This window comes from Oryx dammah, unplaced genomic scaffold, assembly GCF_014754425.2.
Source record: "Oryx dammah isolate SB20612 unplaced genomic scaffold, SCBI_Odam_1.1 HiC_scaffold_9, whole genome shotgun sequence".
Lineage (NCBI taxonomy): Eukaryota > Metazoa > Chordata > Mammalia > Artiodactyla > Bovidae > Oryx > Oryx dammah.
The window spans coordinates 16,800,163-16,826,368 of NW_024070193.1; the positions used below are offsets into that span (position 1 = coordinate 16,800,163).

General features: G+C 36.5%; 1 protein-coding gene across 1 annotated transcript; it reads right to left on the bottom strand.

The window, feature by feature from the left end:
* Positions 1–6,448: 6,448 nt before the first annotated feature.
* Positions 6,449–25,856, bottom strand: ARF4 (ADP ribosylation factor 4). Its single transcript, XM_040246433.1, has 6 exons — positions 25,311–25,856; positions 16,690–16,770; positions 16,120–16,229; positions 10,530–10,601; positions 8,993–9,118; positions 6,449–7,422 (listed from the first exon to the last, which is right to left on the bottom strand). The coding sequence occupies exons 1-6, from the start codon at positions 25,375–25,377 to the stop codon at positions 7,336–7,338; spliced, it is 543 nt and encodes a 180-aa protein (XP_040102367.1). The 5' UTR covers positions 25,378–25,856; the 3' UTR covers positions 6,449–7,335.
* Between the last annotated feature and the right edge of the window lie 350 nt (positions 25,857–26,206).

Consider the following 26,206-nt stretch of genomic DNA (forward strand, 5'->3'; position numbering starts at 1 on the left):
TGGATCATGGAAAAAGCAAGAGAGTTCCAGAAAAACATCTACTTTGGCTTTATTGACTATGCCAAAGCCTTTGACTGTGTGGATCACAATAAACTGTGGAAAATTCAAGAGATGGAAATACCAGACCACCTGACCTGCCTCTTGAGAAACCTATATGCAGGTCAGGAAGCAGCAGAACTGGACATGGAAAAACAGACTGGTTCCAAATAGGAAAAGGAGTACATCAAGGCTGTATATTGTCACCCTGCTTATTTAACTTATATGCAGAGTACATCATGAGAAACTCTGGGCTGAAAGAAACACAAGCTGGAATCAAGATTGCTGGGAGAAATATCAATAGCCTCAGATATGCAGATGACACCACCCTTATGGCAGAAAGTGAAGAAGAACTAAAGAGCCTCTTGATGAAAGTGAAAGAAGAGAGTGAAAAAGTTGGCTTAAAGCTCAACATTCAGAAAACAAAGATCATGGCATCTGGTCCCATCACTTCATGGGAAATAGATGGGGAAACAGTGGAAACAGTGTCAGACTTTATTTTTTTGGGCTCCAAAATCACTGCAGATGGTGATTGCAGCCATGAAGTTAAAAGATGCTTACTCCTTGGAAGGAAAGTTATGACCAAACTAGATAGCATATTCAAAAGCAGAGACATTACTTTGCCAACAAAGGTCCGTCTAGTCAAGGCTATGGTTTTTCCAGTAGTCATGTATGGATGTGAGAGTTGGACTGTGAAGAAAGCTGAGCGCCAAAGAATTGATGCTTTTGAACTGTGGTGTTGGAGAAGACTCTTGAGGGTCCCTTGGACTGCAAGGAGATCCAACCAGTCCATTCTGAAGGAGATCAGCCCTGGGGTTTCTTTGGAAGGAATGATGCTAAAGCTGAAACTCCAATACTTTGGCCACCTCATGCGAAGAGTTGACTCATTGGAAAAGACTGATGCTGAGAGGGATTGGGAGCAGGAGGAGAAGGGGATGACAGAGGATGAGATGGCTGGATGGCATCAGCGACTCGATGGGACATGAGTTTGGGTGGACTCCGGGAGTTGGTGATGGACAGGGAGGCCTGGCGTGCTGCGATTTGTGGGGTCGCAAAGAGTCAGACACGACTGAGCAACTGAACTGAACTAACTGAATGATGTTTCAGTCTTGAACAAATCACAAGTGTATTACCCTATCTGTAAGTTTTTCCCAGAGGACTCATCTTGAACTTTTTACTTACAAGCTTGTGTCAAGCAAGCAAAATCAACCTCATATTCTTTTGAAGAAATTTGGAAAAACAAACAAAAAAAAAGGTCTGGAGTATACATAAATTAGAAAAAAGAAGCCTAAGATGACCAAAAAAAAATTCACTTGAAAAATCTGAGTCTACTTCAGTAAGTTTAGAGAATGAACTTAACTCATGTTGTCTTTTAAATGGTTTTGCCATGCTACACTGTTACCTACTGCTTTTTAAATCCCAGTTTTGGTTCACAGTAGTAGATAGCAATGTCTAAATATCAATTCCTAAGAAACTGAGATGGCCATTGCTAAATGTAATTTACCAAGTTTATAATACATAATCATTAAAAAACTATTAAAAAATCTCACTTTGAAAAGAAAACCTTAAATTCAAGGTAAGCTTTAAACACACATTAAAAAAAAAAACTGAGCTAATATGACACTGAAAATTATATGCAAAAAACTACTTTGAAAGTTAGCCATCTTCAGTGTAGTGAATCATATTGAAGCTAGATGATAAAATAGTATTTTACATATAATCTTTAGAATGTAGGCCTTAAAAATACTAAATCTTTCAGCTTATTGACTGATGCCACCCTCAAAGTAACAGCAACTGCCAGCTGAATTCATTCTATGATAAAACTCTAGGTCGTTCAAAACTGATGTTAACATTGTGTTAAGCTTTTACTTACAATTTTCATTAAGAAACTTCACTAGAAAACAAGCTGAATCACTAATCTCAATCTTCTGCCCATTTTGTGTTGATTGTAGGTCCAAGGTTTTATATAATGTAATCCATTCATTGCCCAGTAACTCACTTTAATGATGTTACACTAGTGTTGTGTATCTCCTTAAGGTACTTATTTCTTGTTGGCATTTTTGCTGGTTTCACTTCATTAGTATTCTTTTATAATTGAACATGGTTCAATAGGTAATTGGATAGGCTTTATTTAGTTGGCTTTCTTGTACTGAATGAACAGTATACATACTTCTAAAATAATATATTGCATTTAAACTTTATTTTTCCTAGAGTAATTTGAAGAAATAGTTTATCTATCCAGGGATAAAATTTAGAAATAACACCACTTTTTGGAGGAAAACCAGCTTTAAGTGTGGTGTTTTAAATAATTAAGGCAAAGAATATTTCTGCTAAAGCTGTAGAATTAAGTACTGTAAATAATGTAATTATGTTACCCCTTTTCATATCATTACATACCTAAAGAAATCTGGCTTTTTGCATCCTGGCTTGGGTCCCTTTTCTTCATCCTAAATGAAAGAATCCCACAGTGCTTTGCTCTTCCAATACAAAATTGATCTTTTCCTCTTGAAGAGGTTTTCGTCACTGCATGTCAAGTCCATCGACAAGGACTGGCTACAGAAAGAAACCCCATACTCATCAGCAGACACTCCCAACCCCCATCCCCTCTGGTCCTGGCAAGCACTTAGCTGTCTGTCTCTTTGGATTTGCCTATTCCATACATTCCACATAGATGAAATAACAGGTGTCTTTTTTTAACTGGCTTCCCTTATTTTTAAGGTTCTTTCAAGTTGTAATATTTATCAGTACTTCACTACCTTTTATGAGGAATAATATTCTTTGAATGGACATAACATTTTATCTATTCATCAGCTGACGGATATTTGGGTTGCTTCTACATCTTGGCTTCTATGAGTAATACTGTACATTTGTATTCAAGTTTCTGAATGGACATGTTTTCATTCCTCTTGGACATATATCTAGGAGTGGATCTGCTGGATCATATGAAGTGTTTTAACATTTTGAAAAACTGTCAGACTGCTATCCAAAGCAGTTGCAGCATTTTGTATTTTCACCAGCAATGCAAGAGGATTTCAATTTTTCCACATCATCACTGGTATTTTACTCTTTTAATTACAGCTATCCTAGTGAGTGGCATGTTATTGTGGATTATGATTTGCATTTCACTAATGGCTAATAATGTTGACCATAAATTTTATGTGTTTACTGGCCATTTATTTGTCTTTGGAGCCCATTTTCAAGAACTGATTCTCTACTGTTGATCATCCTTTTTAAAAAAAAAAAATCGTATCTCACTTCTCAAGGCCTATACAGAAGGCAAACCTTGCTCAGTCTGTGCTTAATATATCCCTGTTGGTAGAATGGCACTCAACTCAGCTTAAAGAGAAACACTGCCATCAAAGCACTTGGTCAGTTCGAGAGCTAGCTCTCAGCCTGCAGATGGCAGTGCTGCCCCAGGACACCAGTCCATTGTAACAGAAACAGCACAGAAATCCCTGACAAGAAGGTACCTGCCTCCCGTCCTTTTAAAACACACAGGCAAGGACTTCCCTGGTGACTCAGTAGTAAAGAATTCTGTCAATGCAGGAGACAGGAGTTCGTTCGATCCCTGATCCAGTAAGATCCCACATGCTGCAGAGCCAAATAAGCCCTACACCTCAGCACCACAACTATTGAGTCTGTGCTCTAGAGCCCAGGAGCCACAGCTACTGATGCCTGTGCACCCCTAGAGCCCACGCTGCGCAACAAGAGAAGCCACCACAACTGGAGAGCAGTCCCAGCAATGAAGACCCAGTACCGGCAAAAAAACCCCACACAGGCATCAACTAACTCATATAGCCGGCTTATTTTTTTACAAGTTCAGAGTATTGCTTCTGCTACTGATTTCTCACAATCTTTGTTACTAGAATGTAACATTTTATATAGTTTGTGGAAAGAACTAAGACAAAGGGATATTTGTCCAAAAGTAACAGTGAGAAACAAACACAGTCAAGTAACTTTCCACTGTACTAACTTCTGTACCTAAATACAATGTCACAATGTATATGCTAGAAGAAACTTACCAAATATATGTCTGAGCTTAAATAATTCTCAGGGGTAAATTTTAACACTAAGTCCTAATCAATTATTAACGTTCATATTAATGTAGACTTTAAAGTAACATGTCTTTAATTACTTTAATGAGATTAAAAACATAAAGCCAGGGACTTCCCTGGGGATCCAGTGGCTGGGCCTCCTTGCCTCCTCTGCAAGGGGAACGGCTTCATCTCTGACTGGACAACTAGGATCCCACGTGACACACATGGTGCAGCCAAAAGCAGGCAGCACAGAAGCCGATGACGTTAAAAACAAGACGTCAACAGACAAAGTCACCTACACCGAAAGCTGGTTCTTTGAAAAGATGCATAAGATTGTTAATTATCTAGCCAGACTGAGACGGACACATTACCTGTCAGAAATGAAAGTGTGGTCATTACTTCCCAGCAAGTATCTGGAAATAATTACTACATATGAGATAATTCTGTATATACACTAAAGAAAATGAAGTCTCAGTAGATACTGATAATCTGGAAAATTAAAATGTTCACTAAATTATTTTCCATGAAGAATACATAAGGTAAAGGGGGGAAATCCATGGAAATAAATCTGCAACAAAATAACAGTATCACCACAGAAAAGCAAGTGAATGACAGGATAAGATAAAAGACAATGGAGATTATGGACAGAAAAAGGTTCTATCATCAACTAATGCTGCTAGCCAGCTTTTAAAGGAACCACAGTTCCTCTTCAGTTTCTGTTAACGTACTTAACAATTACTAGACAGAATACTTTATAGTCTATGGGTACAATCAACTGTTCTGTATAAGACGAGGGTCACAAAGCTCTTTTTGATTGATCAACACTAAGTTTAAAATCTATGTAAACAGTAAGAACTGAATATAGGTACTGATCATGTCAGTAAACCACGACAGTGAAAATTGATTTTGTAAGTCTGCATTGTTTTAAAAAAATGTTAGCATAGTGAAAGGCATTTTAGGGATTCTTTCAATTTACACTTAATTATTTACTCACTTCTACGTGGAAAAAAAAAAAAAAAAACTTCTCAATTTAAAAACAAAACCAAGAAACTATCACCAAGACTGAAGAAAAACAGTATTTCTTGGGGGTAAAAATATGCCAAGTTGGCAAGTTAATGTTTGAAAAACAAAGAGGGGACTTCCCTGACGGTCCAGTGGTTAAGACTCCACACTTGCAACGCAGGGGGTGCAGGTTCAGATTGGCCCTATTGAGGGAGCTATGATCCCAAATGCTAAGCATCACAGTCAAAAAGTAAAATAAGTAAGAATAAACAATCACGCAAATCTTTATAAAGCCCATTTAGTGAAAACTAGGCAATTTTACTTTCCTAGTGCAGTCATTTCCAACAATGGTGTAGTAACACCTGCCATATGCTGAAAGTAAGATTATATGGATTCTCTTTATTCTGTCTTCAGAATTCATGAAAGCACTCTTGACTTAACTTGGTTTAGTTTTTTTTAATACAACAGTGTTAATTTAACTATGATCCCATCACTGAACCTACTGTAGCTTTGCATCTCCTTGTTGAGCCCCATAAAACCACTCACACTATTTACCCTATCCAAATTTTATTCAAGAAATAAGACCTTTCTTATTCAGAAGGAAGTAGTTAAGAGAAGTTAAATTTAAATAACACAAGTTTTCCATACATTTTTCTCCCACAACCCGTTTGATAACTTTTCTAATTTTCTTTCACTTTGTCCAGTTTTTTTTTACAATTCAAAAATATACATTATGTATTTGGTTCTGAAAGTAAGATTCCAATACATAAATTTATCTAAGCCATTAATGGCTTAGATAAATCATTAATCATATATAAATTATTGTCAAAAACCAAGTTACTCATTGGGTTACCAAGTTGAGTTCTTAGTAACTTCATAGGTTAAGTTCATGAGGTACATACCTTATGTCAAAGAATTAGTCACTTTCTGCAGAAGTTCTGAAATTTGTGACACTAAAAAAGAAAGTGCTTGTGAACTTTGTTCCCCTACACAGGAGAGCAGCATCACTAACAACCTATGTATTATGCCATGCAAACAACACTTGGAAGTTTTTAAACTAATGTGAGCTGTGAAACAGATACATGCATATATACTCTGGGGATAGTTCATTTTATTACAGCTTTTTACTCTTGATCTGACTTTAGAAATGTACAGCATCAAAATGGTATTTTATCAAAGAACACTAAATTTTTGAAGCTGCTCCCCACTCTGTTATACACATGATTAGCAACCCGTATTTTACTTCCAATTCAAACAATAAACTCAGTGGGATCTGTATGACTGTTCACAGTATGTAATAAATGCAAATCAACTCTGCTAAATAAGAAAAATCCATCTCAAACATCTTCAAGACTCAAGAAAAACAAACACCATTAAATGTTTTTATCATTTTATTAGGAATAATTCCAAATGGGTTATGAAGAAAACTTATTCATTGAGTTTGATGAGTTTTCCAAAAACTCTTAATGAAGATATGTTCACCAATAAACAATAGAACATCAGCAGAACTATCAAATACTGGGCAGAGTCAGGCTGATACCAAAAGCAACATGCAACATAAAAAAGATATAATATAAAGGAAGACAATCTGCTGAGGATTAAAAATCATCTCCATATGCACTCTTTGCATCTAGCACAGAACTAATTATCAAATCCAAACCACACCAAGGTAAGCTTGGCTGATGGAAGCCAGGAGTCAATAACAAAGAGGGAGAAATAGAAGTTCCTCAGTGCAAGATCTGAATAGTGTTTTGGAGCATTTCCCTGGCTGGTACAAGCAGTATTAAAAAATCTTTTTGGCAAGGGGGGAAAATAAATACAAATGGAATGCTACATTTTTTTAAATCAGCAGACTGTCCCAGGAATGATAAAGGTATCATTAAAGTAGCAAGGGGTAACTTTAAAACATTATTCCTTGTGGGCTCAAAAAAAAAAAAAAAAAAAAACATTCAAAATGGATTTATTTAAAAGGTGTCACATCAGCTAAGTCCAGGCATTTAGGCTTAAGGGAAGTAAAATTAAAAGAGGACACTTTTTTTTCCCCAAGTTAAGGAGAATCTCTTTAAAACCAAGCATATTGCTAAATGGCAACATTATACTTGGTAAACAATAATTGGCAACAAAATAAGTTTAAATGCAGTAATATTCTGCCCAAACCAGTCCCAGATACTGTTTAATAACCAAGATGCAAACTAATTTTGTTGTAACAAGCCTAGACCAATTCTATCAAACATGTCCTTGGTTAGATATCCAGCTTCATTTAACGTTTTGAAAGCTCATTTGACAGCCAGTCAAGTCCCTCATACAGACCGGTTCCTTGTGTAGCACAAGTGGCTTGAACATACCACTGTAAAGAAAGGACAACAAGAAAATGCTTGATTAATATAATCAAATGTTTAACATTTCTTATTCAGAAAATTATTTTCCAGGGGTATTAGTAGGTACCATAGATATATAGAAAAAAAGGAAAAAAATACATAAAGTCATAGGAAATAAAGTTGTCAGTGAGTTAAAGTATTTTATCTCACAAATGACTAACTTTATATCTAATAAAATATAAAAAGCATATAACTGCTGAGGATTAAAATCATAAATCATCTACATATGTACTCTTTACATCTAGCACAGAACTAATTAGCTATCATATCCAAATCCACCAAGGTAAACTAGGCTGATGGAAGCTAGTAATCAATAATGGGCAGAGGAAAGGAAGTTCTGCTACTCATTCATTACATTTAACCAACTACTACTTTATCTGAATGTTCACAGGAACATTTGTATTAATAATTAATAATACCCACTTGGTCCTTGTTTCTCATAAAACTAAGTTCAGAGTAGAGGAAGCAAAATTTTCAGAGTAGGGATTGCTGATATTTCAGAGGCAAGCTTTTCCAAGAATTTCACTGTCTTTAGTCTCATGCACCCCAAAAGTTCCACTCTTTAAAATGTCTATGAATATTATCTTCAGTAACTATATCAAATGTCATGAAAATTTACAAATACCATGAAAAAGACGTAGAAAGTAATTTAATTATCTTTATGGGATGATTTATTAATTTTCTTTATTGACCATTTTATTTTGCTTAAAATACAGACCTTCTTTTAATGTTGCAAAGTCACTTCAAGTCTACCATATGCTGCCAATTATTACTCGAACACCAAAGACCCTAATAACCTAGAAGGCTGGGAAAAAGCATGAATTCCTATCTCCTCAGCATGGAAAACTGGCATCGTTTAGTCTGTCTTATTTAAATTAGCCTGGGGCATGTTAAATAGTGAAAACAGTTATTGTCATACCACAGTATTTCCCTTGTTGACAAGTTAATGAAAAACTATTGTAAAGCACAAGCTACAAAAACAGTTTGTGATATTTTTATATATAAAACAGTATATTGTATTTTGCTAATATTTAAATAACTGATCAAAATGATAAGCTATTAGAGAGAAAATATTTTTTATAATTCAAAACTCAAAACTTGTTTAATATCATAGTTATAGTCCCTGCACAAGTTTAGTGCTACCATGAAAACAGTACCAAATAGTATTTAAAATATAGCTGATAAATATTGGAGTTTTAAAAAGAAAACCTAACCACAAAATATGTGCTGCAGAGTTATATAAAAGATAGGTTTGAAATAAAGCTTAAAGAGCTCATTTTTATATAAGCAAGTGTCTCATAGGTTTTTTTTGGCTGCACTGCAAGGCATGAGGGATCTTAGTTTCCCCAACCAGGGCTTGAACCCATGCTCCCTGCAGTGAAGAGTGTCGTCTTAACCACTGGACCGCCAGGGAAGTCCCTGTAGCCTTCAAAAAGATGTGCTCACTACCTGTTTCAAAGAGGACAAGTAAATTATAAAAGTTTAAACTAAATACTAGCTTAAAAAATTATCCTAATAATTGAAACTCCAAATACTTACTGTTCTGTTACGAAGGGACTGAAGACCTAATTTATCTGTCATTTCACTAATGGCCATAGCATTCGGCAAGTCCTGTTTGTTTGCAAAAAGCAGCAACACTGCATCTCGCAACTCATCTTCCTGAAGCTAAAAATAAAAACTAAGACTTTAACAACTATCATATCAAAATTCAATTATTGTACAAACTAGGTAAAACACTGTCTTGCTACATATATACATCATTTATTCAACATTACATACATTATCAAACATCAACCAATAATCATACACCTACAAATAAAACAAAACTATTCTCTTAAGTAAATCATCCTACACTTCGTTAAGGTAAATCATTCATTCAGTCTTGACAGTCACCCACAGAGGATCAGGACTGGCAAGGACAAGAAACACACATAGGAATAAACATTTATGGGAGAACTTTATGGTATTTAATTGTAAACTTATTTACATGGCGAGTCTTTCTGAACTTTTATACTTTCTGGTCAGCTGGATCAAACAATGGGAAAATAATATAGTGATTAGGGCATAGTAGTGAAAAATACTATTTCATGAAAAATACAAGAATACCAAAAGCTGAAGCTGGTAGGAACCAAATACCGATATGAGACAAAACTCGGAAACTGAGGCTAAGTACAAAGCAACAGAACCTTTTAAAAGGTTAACAAAAGACCATATGCATATATACGGGGGAGTGTGGAGTGGAGGGAAGGTATGGGGGACGAATGCTAATGTTTATAGGATTTCTTTTGGAGATGATGAAAATGTTCTAAAATTCAACTATGGTAATGATTATACAATTTTATATACTAGAAACCACTGACTTCTATCAAATGAGTGAAGTTATGGTATGTGAATTATATCAATAAAACTTTACCAAAAAAAAGACAGGAAAAAAAAAAGGAAGAGTAGAAGGGGTAATATTTAACTGAGACATAAAAAGCACCAGTTACACATATACCAGCACTAGGGTTTTATAAACTTCACTCAACATTCTTAGGAGCAATGAATGATAATATTTCAGTAAATATTTCACAGCTCTAAGTCTGAAACCATGGCAAAGTTCCTCAACCATCCCCTCCCCAGGATTTTTAACAATATGAAAATATTAAACTAATATATGGCAAGGCCAAAATGCCACCATCAACCAAAATGCTATATCCTTTAGGTGGAATTTTTTATCATGGTTGATATTACAAAACATTTTGAAGTTATATATTATAGGTACACTATGGAGAAAACAACCCAATGACCTTGGGAACAAGGATTCCAAGGTCACAAACACTTCAAAACGGGAGATTCACTCACAGAGCATTCTACAAACTGGACTTTCCTCCCAACTTGCTGAAGCAGTCACTCATTCGTAAGTATAAATTTTCATGTGCAGTCTTAAGAACCTGTGAATATAGTTCCTCAAGGTTCTTTCTAAGCTCACTAAATGTAATCAGATTACAGTAAAAATGTACTGACCACTAATATCACCACTGTCACCCAGAAAATACCGTATCTTGGAAATGATAAATTTAAAAAATATTCTCACCATTTTCTGCAGCTCTTCTGCTCCTTCCTGAATTCTTTCACGATCATTGCTATCTACCACAAAAATAAGACCCTGAAGAAAAATTGTTTAAATAAATTATAAGTTAAATTTAAAACACAAAATAAACATGAAACCTAAATACACAGGCAGCAAAACCATATCAAGAGTTAAGTGCTAGAAGAAAGTTTTCTTACTTTAAAAAAAAAAGAGAGCAATAAAAACTAAAAACAGATTTGAGCAATACTTGTGATTTTTAACTTATCAGTGCTATTCCCCTCGCCCCCAAAAAAACCTTACTCTTTTTTCAACCACACTAAAGAATAAATTTTATCCCTTCCCCCTGCCCTTGCAAGTTTAAGTGCAGGTGAGTATTAGTAACAAAATGGCCATAAAGTGGGCACAGAAGTATAAAGGAAGGACAATCCAATTTAGATCAAAGGACAATCCTAAAGATTCAATTTACTAACTGAATTAGCTTACTCGAAGGCATGCACAAAATGAAACTAAAAAAAGAGGAAGGAGGGCATGTCAGTACTTTTTATATAGTAAGTCTTACTCTAGAATGCTGCCTGCCAGTTCCAGAATCAGGGCAAGAAAGTTTTAAGCCAAATATATCAAGAAAAATTCAAGAATGACTTGATCAAGTAAGAAATTCTTAACGAAAAAAAAGATAGTAACCATTCTTAAAAGATAGTCATATATTAGAATTTTATACTACAAAAAAATTAGAATTTTATACTAACTGGGAAGGAATTAGCTGAATTAAGATTCTTTCAAAAACTTACAAATGGAAAAGTATACAATTTTAAGTTAGAGAGAGACAGGGCACATTTGTTAAAAGCTATCCCTGTTGTACCAAGTATTATTATTCTCCCTACAACCTGACCCAAGTATTTTTTTTTTTTTTAGTTTTCTGAATGTTGTTTTTTTTTATTATTTTATTATTTTATTTTATTTTATTTTTTATTTTACTTTACAATTCTGTATTGGTTTTGCCATACATTGACATGAGTCCACCACAGGTGTACATGCGTTCCCAAACATGAACCCCCCTCCCACCCCCATGACCCAAGTATTTTTAATCTTTTGTCACTTTATCACAAACTATCTTGTGCTATTATTTGTGTAAGTCATTACATTAAATCCACTGAGGGATTAATCCTCTCAGTACCATCATAAAGCTTGCTAGGTACTATGCCAATAAGTATTTTAGACTATAGACATTAAATGACATATACTTTCTTTTGGTCTAGAAAACTTCAAGCCCATTTCCTTTATCTCTACAGGAAATCATTTTAAACACCCTACCCTTTGAAAAAAATTTTGGTGCTTTGAGAGCCAGTATATCATAGTGGGTAGATTTTATTTTTCTGGGCTCCAAAATCTCTGTGGTGACTGCAGCCAAAAATTAAGATGCTTGTTCTCTGGAAGAAAAGCTATGACAAACCTAGACAGCACATTAAAACCCAGCAACATCACTTTAGCCGACAAAGGTCCATATATGGTCAAAGCTATGGTTTTTCCAGTAGTCATGTACGGATGTGAAAGCTGATCCACAAGAGGCTGAGGACCGAAGAACTGATGCTTTTGAAGTGTGGTGTCGGAGAAGACTGTTGAGAGTCCCCTGGACTGCAAGGAGATCTAATCAGTCAATCCTAAAGGAAATCAACCCTGAATATTCACTGGAAGGACTGATGCTGAAGCTGAAGCTCCAGCTCGAACACTTTGGCCATCTGATGTGAGGAGCTGACTCCATGGAAAAGGCCCTAATGCTGGAAGATTGAGGACAGGAGGAAAAGGGGGCAACAGAAAATGAGATGGTTGGATGGCATCATAGACTCAATGGACCTAAGTCTGAGCAAACTACAGGAGATAGTGAAGGACACGGAAGCCTGGTGTGCTGCAGTCCACGGGGTCACGAAGACTTGGACACGGCTTAGCAACTCAAACAACAATGGCATAGTGGAAAAATAACAAATTCAAATCTAAACACTGGTTATTATATAAATTACCTAGTCTTTGAACATGCCTCCTATTCTATAAAATAAAACACTAACAACTTTTTAAGCCTATTAAAGATTAAACATAATCACAGAGGTATAAAAGAATCTAACATTTGTATCTGGCTTATCACAGGCATTTAGTAACTGTCTCCTTTTCCTCCTATCTCGAAAGTTAGTCCTTTTTAGAACCTACTTCTCTAGAAGAGGTAATGCCTCTAAAATGGATCTAATTTTATCTGGACTACTAACAATCTATTTTTATTGTTTAAAATGCAAATAACATTATCAGTCCCAACATAAACTTATTTCTAAAATAACTTCCCTCTCAAGGTTAAGTTATTCACTTCCTGAGACAGCACAGAATCAAGAGGGTAGAAAAATTGGATTCTAAAAATGCTAGTCTAAGAAAAGACTACTTAAAAAGCCAAATATTTACTTGTTTAGAATAGGAAAATAATTTCAATTATACAGAGAAGAGGAATTTACTGCAATAAACAATGTGTCATGGATTGTTAATATAAGTTAGAGAAAGTATGGTTAAATGGAATAATTAGCTTCTAAAAGAACTGATCATGAATGTTGCAGAAGATGGCTTTAAAAGGACAGTGGTGATTACATCAGGTAATCATAAAGCTTTCTCCAGCAGCCTTGAGGTCCCTGGGAAGAAGTACTTGAACTTTCAATTCTAGGGTGGTCCAGAGAGGCCAGGAATGAGTCCAATTACAAGTTAAAGTAAATTAAATAGCAGTCTAAACAAGTCAAGGAATACGACCAGGGTTACCTTTGGTCGAAAGTTAAAGGCTTCAAAACATGGAAACAATCTCTACGTCCATCAACAGATGAAAGGATTAAAGAAGATATAGCACACATATACAACAGAATATTACTCTGTAAAAAAGAATAAAATAATGCCATTTGCAGCAACATGGATGGACCTACAGGTCATCATATTAAGTGAAGAAAGTCAGAGAAAGAAAAACAAATACTATACGACACCACTTATATGTGGAATCTAAAATACAGCATAAACAAGCGTATCTACGAAACAGAAACAGGGTCACAGACACAGAGAACAGACTTGTGGTTGATAGATGGGGGTGATAAGGGGGAACCAGGAGCCTGGAACTAACAGATGCAAACTTAGTATATACAGGATGGATAAACAAGGTCTTATTGTACAGCACAGGTAACTATAGTCAATGCCTCGTGGCAAACCATAATGGAAAAGAACATGTAGAAGAATATATGTCTATATAACTAAGTCACTTTGCTGTACAGCAGAAATTAAAACACTATAAATCAATTATACTTCAATAAAATTATAAAAATTAAATAAACTAGAAAGAATTAAAGGTTTAGGATTACCAGTTTTATATCATACCAAATTTATTTCAAAAGTGTGTTCTCTAAAAAAATGCCTTACTTTAAAACAATCCAAAAGGCAAAATATATAATAAAGGCATATCAATTAAGCAATACTGTCCATATCCTAATAACAAGTTGAGTGATAGATATGTGGGAGTTTATTATGCTGTTCTTTACATTTGTATATATTTGAAAACTTCCACAACAAAGTTTTAAAATATAACTCATGTTAAAACATTTTCTAACCACAGCTATGTTAATGAATAGGCTTCCCTGTGGCTCAGATGGTAAAGAATCAGCGTGCAATGCGGGAGAACCAGGTCTGATCCCTGGGTCATGAAGATTCCCCCTGGAGAAGGGACTGGCAACCCACTCCAGTATTCTTATTTGGAGAAGCTCATGGACAGAGGAACCTGGTAGGCTACAGTGCCTGGTGTCAGAAAGAGTCAGACACAACTGGCCGACTGATACTTTCACGTTAATGAACAAAAACACTTTTATTTTTTAATAAAAAGTATGTCACTTACTTAACATGACGTGCTACTTAAACCTGATTGTTTCAGCCACTCACCTAGAGTATTCACTGCTACCTGGTGGCAATAAACCTCACTCGTATACAACGTTATAAGAAGTGGAATCAAGAATGACAACTGCACATCTTAAACATACGAAGTACTTGTAACATCACCCATTACTGTTTTTTAAAAACCTTTATCAACTCCAGCAGTAAACAAAAACTAATGAGAAACCCCTCATGTGGTAGAAATCACCAGAGTCGGGACCTGCAGCTGCTAAGTTGCTTCAGTCGTGTCCGACTCTGTGCAACCCCATAGACGGCAGCCCACCAGGCTCCGCCATCCCTGGGATTCTCCAGGCAAGAACACTGGAGTGGGTTGCCATTTCCTTCTCCAATGCATGAAAGTGAAAAGTGAAAGTGAAGTCACTGAGTCGTGTCCAACTCTCAGCGACCCCATGGACTGTAGCCTACTAGGCCCCTCCATCCATGGGATTTTCCAGGCAAGAGTACTGGAGTGGGGTGCCACTGCCTTCTCCGGAGTCGGGACCTACTTAACTGAAAATATAAAACAAGAACCAGCTCTCCAGTCTTAAGTCATTCCAAGCTTCAGTTTCCTCATATATATAAGAGTTAGACTAAAAAAAAAAAGAGTTAGACTACCACAGTGGTTCTTAAGAGGGAACAATTTTGTCTCCAGGAAATATTTTGCAATACGTGGAGACATTTTTGGTTGTTGCAACTGGACTGGGTAGGAGAGACTATGACTGGGTAGATTACAACTAGTGAATAAAGGCCAATCATGCTGCCAACCACTCTACAATGAATGCCAAGGAGAGCCCTCTCCACACTCAATAACAAAGAATTAACCACCCTGAAATGTCAAAAATGCTACTGCTGAAAAACCCACTAATGGAGCCTAACCAGCAGCATTAAGCACCATCCCATGAGAATCTGCCAGAAAGGAAGACTCTCAAGCCTTACTCAGCCAGGTCCCACTGAACTGACCTGTATTTTCACAAATATCCAGGTGATTCATATGCAGAGTAAAGTTGGAGAAACACTACTGATGTCTAGTTTATGCTGCCACAGATTCTGATTCAAGTGGTCAGATATTATGCTCAGGTTTTTGAGGCTTTTCATACTCTCCAGGTGACTTTAATATGCAGTCAAATTGGAGAATTCCTGCTCCACAGGATCACTAAACTCTCTTCCAGGTCAGTATTATACATACTACATGATAATACAAAAATACCTCACAAATCAACAGAGAAGATCTAACTTAATTTTTTCCTCATGTATTTTAATAAACTCTTCACTGAGTTAAATGAAGAACTATTAATTGCAGTACATTCATTAAAAACTACAATGACAGAAAGCTATACTTTTAGAAGAAAGATCTTACTTCTAAGATTCTACACTAAGAATGAAACCAACAGAACTACTGATAAGACATCTAATTCAATCTTGAGAGCCATCCCAATCCACCTTCCAAAATATCACTATGATAATTATTTAACTTTTCTACCCTAGGTAATTTAGTCTACAAAGGCACGAAGGAGAGAGTCCACTGAAGAACATGGACGTACTGATAAGAAGAATGCCAACTCAGAGTGAACACGAATATCCAAGTAAACAGTATATATTAAACTTTACAACATGAAACATATAAAGAGAAGTTATAAAACGTATAGCATTCCTTACTTACCTGGGTATTTTGAAAGTAATGCCTCCAGAGAGGCCTAATTTTATCTTGACCACCAACATCCCATACTGTGAAACAAATGTTCTTATATTCTACTGTTTCCACATTAAAACCTATATAGGAGAAAGAAAGAAAGAAAAGACCATTTTGCACATTTTGTCATTCAGAAAACAACCCCTTTGAATGGGGAATTCCCCCCAAATTGGTTTTTGGGTTTTTTTAAGTCCTAATACATAATCAACAAAGGTAAAAACCCAAGACAGTTACAATGATGCATATATGTTATTAATGGTACATTTGTCCAAACCCACACAATGTACCAAACCTTAAGTATATGGACTTCGGATGACTACGATGTGTTACTTTATGTTTATTAACTGATAAAATAAGTGATATTGATGATGGAGAAGGCTATGCATGTGCAGGGGAAGAGGACATATGGGAAATCTCTGTAGCTTCCTTTCAATTTTTCTGTGAGCCAAAAACTACTCTTAAAAAAAGTCAAAATTAAACTGTATTCTCTTTCACTGTATAATATATTATGATATAAATAAAAATCACTGTAAACCTTACCAATGGTAGGAATGGTGGTGACTATCTCCCCTAACTTCAGTTTATACAGAATGGTCGTCTTGCCAGCAGCATCCAATCCAACTAGAAAAAGACATTACAGATTTTAAATCTAGACCAAAAGGACACACTAAGAAACAATTTTACAACAATTTTTTAGTTTGAAAACAAAAGTTGACTGGTCAAGGCACTAATGAGTTAGAATGAAATCACCTCATTTCTAGCTCCCAAAGGCTACACTTCCTAGAAAATCCATTTCCATTTTCCTTTCTGGACCTAGAGAGACAGCATGGGGTCCCTTAAGGAAAGAGGTTAGAGAAATTAGCTATAAAATAAAGGGACCTGATCAAGTAATCTAAGATCTCTTTCAAGTCCTCATTAATTCTATGAAATACTACCATTTAAAAAAACACAATTTAGAAATGGGATCAAAGAACACATAAGAACAAATTAAGAGCAATCTTTACGATTGACAAAGTCAATTCCCGTTAATATAACAAGAAAATTTTAAGTAAAGGTCTTAATGTTAGAGGAAAAACTGTATATAACTATGCCCTTCTTAAATTATAAAGATGAGGCCAACTTCACCTGTATCTTAATCCATTAGTTTTACAAAAGACTGGTTAATTTGGGTTGTGAAAACTGCCCTGTCAGAGTCATCTTCAATGAAGTAATGCCTAAATTCTTAAAATTCCTTTGAGGCAGGTGGATATAAGTAGGGAGGAATGTACTTGCTTCTGAGAAAAGCATCAATCTTTCAAAATCTGCACATACTACATTATTTGCTAAAGCCTTCAAAAAAGGAAGGTCAATACCTAATAACCTCATTGAATGGATTATTCATCTAAGGAATCACATTTGGTTGCCTACATTAACACTATCACAGATTTTTAAATCAATTCAACTTAAGTATTGACTTAAGCAAGGATATTTACTTCAGAGCATGACTTTAACAAAGGAAACCCATGCTGTTAAAAAAAAAAAAAAAATGAAATCACCTCACTTATCTAATTTACATTCCTGTGCAAGTAGTTTAACTTTTATCAGTTAGTCCTAAATGAAATCAAAGACTAGAGTAGGCTATTCAAATTCCTTCTACCTATATAACAATCCTATCTGCTCTGTATCCTACAATGGGGAGAGCTTTAAGATCTCCCTGGAATTGTAAGGCAATTATACTCCCCCCAAATTAATATAATATTTTATTTTATTAATAAAATATAAAAATTTTAAAAAGAAAAAAGAGCTAAAGGAAAGTATGAGAAGATATCTCATCAAATAGAGATAGGAAACCTATTAAAAACAATCAAACAGAAACTCTGGAGTTAAAAAGTATAATATTGAAATGGAAAAACACCACTAGAAGAGTTCAACAGTATATCTGAGCTGGTAGAAAAAGGAATCAATGAGCTTAGAGATAGGTCAACTGAGACTATTCACACTGAGGAAAAGGAAAAAAAATAATGAAGTAAACAGAGTATCAGAGACCAGAGGGACACCATCAGGGATACCAAAATATGCATAATGAGAGCCCCAGAAAAGCAAAGAGCAGAGAGAACATCTGAAGAAACGGTGACTGAAAACTTTCCAAAGTGAATGAAAAACCCTAATCAAAAGCCAAAAAACTTGAAGTAGGATGAACTACAGAAAAAATTAACACTTAGATTGTAAACAAAGTGCTGAAAGCTAGAGAAAGAAAGAACCTTGAAAGCAGCCAAGAGAGAAAATGACTCATCATGTACAGAAGACTCTCAGTAAGATTAAATGCTGATTTCTCATCAGACACTATGGAAGCCAGAAGGCAGCAGGATGTTATATTCAAAGTAATGGAAGAAAGAACATCTATCAAGACTCCTACGTCCAGCAAAACTATCCTTCAAAAATGAGAAAGTAACAGAATTGTAAAGTAAAAATTAAAAATAAATAAATAAATAAATTTAATAAAAAAAAAACTTAAAAAAAAATGAGAAAGTAAGAAGTTTCTAAATAAAAACTAAGAGTATCTATTACTAGCAAACCTATCCTACAAAAAAATACTAAAAGGAGTTTCAAACTTAAGTGAAAGGATTCTAGATAATAATGTGAATCCATATGGAGAAATAAAGAGCACTGGTAGAAGATAAATAAAAGAAAGGGTTTGAACCGGGGTCTCCCACATTGCAGATAGATTCTTTACCATCTGAGCCACCAGGGAAGCCAGGTAAAAGATAACTACATGTTAAATAAAAGGCAGTTTAAAAAAAACGATCTCCATGGAGATGCAGACATTTTATGCTGTCTTACTCCTGTATCCTCTAATCAATCTTTTCCCCACTTCTTCATAATGAAACTGTTTATTCTGTCCAAAATATTATGACACTTAAAGTGAACAGCCACACTCTAAGCCCTCACTTATGGGCATAAGAAAAACAAACCATTAACAGGAACTGCTTTATTCTCACCTAGGGATGGATCAAACCCGTGTTACTCCACAGAGCAAGTGCGGAGTCTTAACCACTGGACTACCAGGGAAGCCCCTGTTTTATTTTTTAACTATGGAACAGTAGCAAATATATCAGAAAACATAATTTTAAAAGATACACAAGGAAACAAAAGCAGGTACCTTAGAGTTTAGCATTTTCAATAAAAATACAGAGGATGAAGGGGTGAACAACAGGATCTTTTCATTGTTGGAAAAAGCTTTAAGTATCTTGAGTCTAAATCCTCTTCAGGCAGTTTTTATCAAATTTTAAAATAAAGCAAAATTCACCTTTAACTAAGTCCAAATATCATTAGCCCAAGTCAGAAGAACTGAAACTGAAATGCTGATTAGAAAAAACACTTGTGGGGAGACTCCCTGATGGTCCAGTGGTTAAGAATCCGCCTCCCAACCCAGGGGGACACGGGTTTGATCCCTGGTCCAGGAACTAAGATCCAACATGCCAGAAGGCAACTAAAATCATGCACCACAACCACTGAGCCCATGTTCTGCAACAAGCAGCCACCGCAGTGTGCACCGCAACTAGAGAGGAGCCCCCACTCACAACTAGAGAAAGCCCATGGGCAGCAATGAATACCCAGCACAGGCAAAAATTAATTAATAAAATTTTTTTTTTAATTTGTGTTTAGTTTGGAGAACTTATGTACACACCTGTCCTCACTGGAGGTCCAACTGGACCTCAAATCTTAGTTTGAAAACAATGTAAGTCCAAAAATATTGACAAGGAATCAAAGAAATCCAGGATAAATAATGATTACATAACTACTTTAGGTTATACAAAAGCATTCAGGTAATTAAACTTTTCTTTAAATGACAATTTATACCTGTTTGTATGCATGATTAATATCTTTCTACTCTATACAGAGTATGGAACTTTTTTACACAATAAACATGTATTGATTTCATTAAAAAGAAAATATTTCCCAAGTAATGTCTTTCCTCTATTAAAAACTGTTGAGACTAGTGAAAACTCATCAGGATGACTACTTTAGAGACTTAATATTTTATATGTTTATTTTAATTGAAAAAAGAGGAAGGCATTTACAAAAACAGTGTATCCATAAAGTTTTTTTAAGCATCTGTAAGCTATTTTTAAAATTTTAAAACAAGAGTTAAGTGGCTCACAGCCACATACAAGACTCTAAAATCACAAAGATTATCTTTTTTGAGTTGCATCTAAAATAAGTGTTGTATAAATGCAAGCCGTAAGTTTTGAGGTATATTTATCATGAAGTTTAAGATGCACAAATTGATATACATCATCGTTCATCATACAGTTCTATATTCAAAAAAATGCTGGTATAACAATTCTGTGCCACTTTAGTGATTTCTTAAGTATGTATTTTCTCAATGTTGTAATATTTGGCAATGAGATTTCTCCATGAAATGAAGCTATAAGCAATCCTCAACTAGCCAAGATAAGACTCTAATCTGTACAGTCCAGTAATGTCCTCCCCCCTCCCTCTCACCCTCATAAACAAGTCACTGTTTTGAAAGATATACTGGAATTACTTGTTCTCCTTGACTGGACCTACACTTCGACGGAACAGTCAAAAGCAGCAAAATTGTCCCCCAAATCTTTTGGCAATCATTAGAAATACTTAAAGTTAAAGAAAATAGATTACAATTACCTCAACTTGGGAAAAAACCAAATGCAAAGAAGAAAAAAGACTGAAAAGATACAAGTGTATTTTCAGTAAGTAAAGTTCCACTTAGGATATTTTTCTTCATGTTTTGTTTATCTTTCAGATTTTCTACAAGGAAGCTTGAAATAAAACTTCATAATAATTTTTAAATAATTAAAAATCAAGTCCTTATTGTGTTCCAAACACAATACCAGGTGACTGCATACATTTTGTAATTTAACCCTCACAGTAACTCTCCATGTTTTAGATGCAAAATCTGAAATTCAGAAATGTTCTCAGAATCACAAGAGTAGTAACACAGATTTTAAAACACAAGATCTTTTCAAGAAACTAGATCCATACATAGCTGCAGAAATGTGAAAAGGTGTAGCTGCTTTGAAAAAGTTTGTCAGTTCCTCAATATGTAAAACATAATTAAGAATGACCCAACAATCCCATTCCTTGCGAATTTACCCACAAGAATTAAAAATATATGCTTCCACAAAAACTGCATGAATGTTCATAGTAGCATAATTTTTAAGAACCGAAATGTGAAAACAACTACATTTCCATCAACTGATGAATGAATGATAAACAAACTGTGGACTATATCCATACAATGGAATTACTATTGCGCCATAAAAAGCAATGGAGTACTGATTCAGGCTATAATGTGTCAGTATAATGAATCTTGGAAACGTGTTCACAGTGAAAAAAGTCAGACACTAAAGGCAACATATATCCTGAACAAACAAGACCACAGCAACAGAAAGCAGAAAAATGGTTTGTTGCAAGAGGGAGTGGTGAGGAGCAGGAGTGACTGCTAAAGTGGTGGCGTGTCTCTTTGGGCTGATGAAATGTTCTAGAATTAACCCAGTGGCAGGAGTTCCCTGGTGGCCTAACGGTTAGGATTTTGGGCTTTCACTGCAATGGTCCAGGTTATATCCCCTCTCAGAGAATTAAGATCCCACAGCCACCAAAAAAAAAAAAAAAAAGATGGTGTTAATGGTTATACAACCTTGTGAATATACTAAAAATCACTGAATTACACACTTTAAATGAGTATTATGTGAACTACATCTCCATTTTTTTTTCCAATAAAAACAATCTTAGGTCTGATGCCAGAGTATTCATGTATCAACATTCTTCCCTCAGGTTTGCTTGGTGGACCCAAGGTACATGAGTATCTTACCGAATTCCTCAGAGGGTCAGTTATCGAAACTGACACTGACACTAAGCGGTGTCCAGGAAAATTATGATGAGCTTGGGTTTTGCTTCTACCCAACGGCTGAGGGACGTCAGCACTTTGATTACTGTGCTATTAATTAGTAGCAAATTATCAGTCTCTGATAGAAATACCTCATAATAACACATAAGGGTGAACCTAAGGGTGGCTTCATCAACTTCTAATGGCATAAAGCTAAGGATTTTTGCCTCTTCTATCACTTCCCTCTATCATATAACTAACCAGAAGGCCTCTCCCCTTTTTTAAAGGCTGACAATTATGTTTTCAGTTAATGACCTAAGGAAAAGGTCATAATAAACTAAGTCAAAAAGAACACAAGGCTATATACCACAACTACAATTCTGGAGAAACAAAAACTTCCTCTTAAAGACTAAGAGTAAATATAACAAATATAGTGGAATGGTGGAATTATAAGATATCAATTATTCTTTTTCACATCTCCTAAATTTAACAAAAAGGACATTATTTTTAGAATCAAGACCAAAAGTTACATAGTAAATATATGGTCCAAAAAAGCTAATCACATGTAAAATAACACAAATCTACACTGGATTAGCAATTTTTTTGAAAGCCAACACTTTTCCAGCTTTTCAACAGGCAACAACTTTCACGTTTAAAGAGAGTAGAATTAATAACTCCTCTACGTAACATATCGTTTTCAAATATAAACATTTAGGGAGTCTTTACCAAAATTACATCTCATCACAAATTAAAATATGGAGATCATACTGAAAACAGGATAATAAAGGAACTACATGAAAAATCTAAAGTGGTAACTGACTTTGAATTTAAGCTCAATAATAATCATTCACATGTGATTTTCCCTTTGGAGAAAAATTAAATAATTTCTATTAATCTATAGTTTGATGTTACATTTGATACACTGTGCTATTTTAAATTTTTTAATTAGTTAACATAAAGTGCAACTTCAAACATCTTTTTAAATTACTTTAGCTTTCAGGAAAGCATATGTACAAATAAAATGTAAAACCCCACAGTAATTTGGCAAACCAGATTCATTAGCTAACTGCTATCTTTCAATAATACTTTAAAATGGTAAAATCTGAAAAAGTCACTGACTCAAGAAAGCATGAATTTTACAAGAAAGCATGAATTTTATCTAAGCCATATAAAGGAAAAGGAAGAACACATGCCTGTCAGAGAACATTAATAATGGAAAAATAATCTTTAATTGGTAATTCTAAACTTGGATGGGGCAGACACATTAAGATTATTTATGCTATCACTCATAAAGCTAGATATAAAAATCTAAGAGTAATCAAATTTCCAAATCACCTATTTCACTATCCATACACATACTCCCCATATGGTTAATGCTTCATTTGATGAGTTACCATAAAAGGTGACCTTGTGATTTCACTGTATTTAATCAAGGAAACCTAATTATCCTGAATTAAAGTGCAAAACAAGAATAGCAAACCTATTAGAAAATTTAACATGAAATGATTTAAATAATTTCAAATCATGACTTCTATTCCCTGCACAAATGCACAAAGTTATTTTTCTTCTTCCACTTTCTTTCATTTCTGGGGCATAAGGGGGAGAAATGCTCCCCTAATACACACCAATATTTGAAAGTGCTTAGACCATACATAATTCTACCTTTCTTTTCTGAAACTTTCAGCCATTACAAAAGACTAAAGAAAAGAAAAACAACAATTTACAAGAAGTCTTAGGTAAAATATTATATACTATATTTCAAATATAACACACTACACTTTCCCAGAACAGAAACACACACTAGGTAATCTCTTTAAAGAACACGCTGGAAATTCATTTATGACAGTCCAAAGGTCTCCCATTGACTTCAAATACTTCGGACTGTCGATTTTCAGGTACTTTTAAAGCTCAAACATTATGCTTACCCTCCTAAAAATAATTCTTTTTCATAACTGAAATCTAATAAACTTTGAGAGAGAAAACACTTTCATTTATCTCTGCGAATGAATTATCAACAGTTGTTTCAGGGATTGTGAGTAAGCTGGAATTAGAGTTAAGTGAAAAAAGAACCAAATGTGCATACCCTTAACCGTTGTGTATCTTGAACCTTGCTTCCGGGAACTTTCAAATAAAACCTCCCCCTACTCCACTTCTCTAGAAAACAAGCTAATGAACCAACAAAACTCAACATTTAAATTAAGCGAGGCTCCTCATAGCATTATTTAGGTTCACAGACCTAAGTTGTGATGTAAAAACTACTCACAGTACCATCGGGGAGACGCTGCTTACATCACTCAAGTGACAAGCCCATTCTCCCTCGGCAGAGCAAAACACCGACCCTAAAGAGCAATTTTTTAAAAGCCCACCTTCCAAAAGATTTTTTAAAAACACTCGTGTAATTACTACTTAACAAGGTCTCCCTAATATTATGCGGCATGATGTTCACTTACTGAAAACTTGTCACCAGCTTAAAAAAAAAGTTTCTAAGCCTTCTTCCCGCCCCTCCAGCCACCCATTAAACTTTAGCCAGCTGAATAAAAATTACGTACTTTGAAAACTCTCTGGTAAATTAAATATATTTAGCCCTTGAGACTGGCCAAAAGAAACTTTCATGATAATCTCAAGTTTTCAAGGACATTAATAAAGAAAAGAATATGTGTGTATATATATATATGAGGCGGAATCCCGAGCGAAGCAAAAGTTTAGCGGAGAGACAGCGCGCTGAGGATTCCGGACTCCACGGAAAGCTAGGCGCTCCTGGGCCACCGCACTGGGCCTGGCCACTTCCTGCCCGGGCCGGCTCAGGGCAGTCGGCGACTGCTCGCTCACACAGCGCTGGGAGTGTGCAGAGTGTGTACACGGGGCGGAAAGGGGGAGGAGGAAGGTTGGAGTCGCCGGGCCTCCCCCTCCCTCCCGACCGCTGCCCACACCCGGGAAGAAGGGAGCCAGATCGCTCTCAGAATGGACTTCGCCAGCCTCTTCCGGGCTCGCAAGATCCGAGAGTTCGCTACCCTCACATCTCCGCCCAACTGTGTCGGGCTTTCAATAAGACAAGCAAAAAATCGCCAAACTCAGGAGGAAACCTTGCCCACGGCCCACTTCCAACCTCTTCAACACATATGCGACGGCCGCCCACCCTTCACCCCATTGTTCCCCTTTAAGAATTCCTCCCGACCCCCAGCTCGCCGCCCCTCCCCCACCGCAGCGGACTGGGGGAAAAAAAACGCCAAAAAACAGGCCCCGAGGCCACCCCGAGCTTAGAGACCCGTCCGCCCCACCCGGGCCTGGTGTCTTTTCTCAGGCCCTTACTCACCCATCAAAATGCGCATCTGCTTCTTGCCGAAGAGGCGGGAGAAGAGGGAGGAGATGGTGAGGCCCATGGCGGTAGTGGCACTTGCAATGGGCAGGAGCAAAAGGGGTTTGGGGCGTCCCCGGGCCTTCTCCTTTTACGCTCCCAGAAAACTCAGCGAGGAAAGAGCTGCTGAGGATGAAAGACGGCTGCGGGGACGGTTCGCTAGCCGGCGTGTCCGAAAAAGCTCCCGGACAGCGGGATGAGGACCTGCTCCACGACTGGCGGGGCAGCTCCGGCTCCGACGTTAAACCTTCGGCAGTGCCACGTCACGAGGCAGCCGCGGCAACTACGGCAGCGGCCCGGCCCCTCCAACGCGGACAGATTCGCGTCACCGCCGCCCCATCCCCCTGCGCTTCCGGCGCTTCCCGAACCACTGCGCCTGCGCAAGAGAGAGATTGGCCCATCTTCGCTGACGTGCGCCTCTGGCCGGCGTAGCCCCCCGGACGTGGCTCCCGGAGCTGGGCAAGGCCAGTTAGCCTCCGTGTACTGGAAGACGGACACAGTCCCACAATGCCTTGCTTCGTCACGTCCAATCAGACTCAAGGAGAGACGTTTCGGCCCAGAGAAATGCATCCTGGAGGCTGTATTCTTTCCTTCCGTAAAGGCGGGCTGTGCAGTATGGGTTAGGTAGTGAACATCGTTCTTCCGCGCGTGTTGGAGATTTCCTGGTTTCCGAAGGTACACGTTTCACCCGGCGAATCAGACACTTGCTCTAATGGAGGCTTGAAGACAAACCTTGCTTTCTCAGGAGATAAGTTGTTCAAAACCCAGTGCGCAGAGAATGAGGCTGTACCAACCCTTCTTTATGAAGCTAGGCCTAAACACTTCGAACCCGCCAACGCCAGGTCATAGTAAAG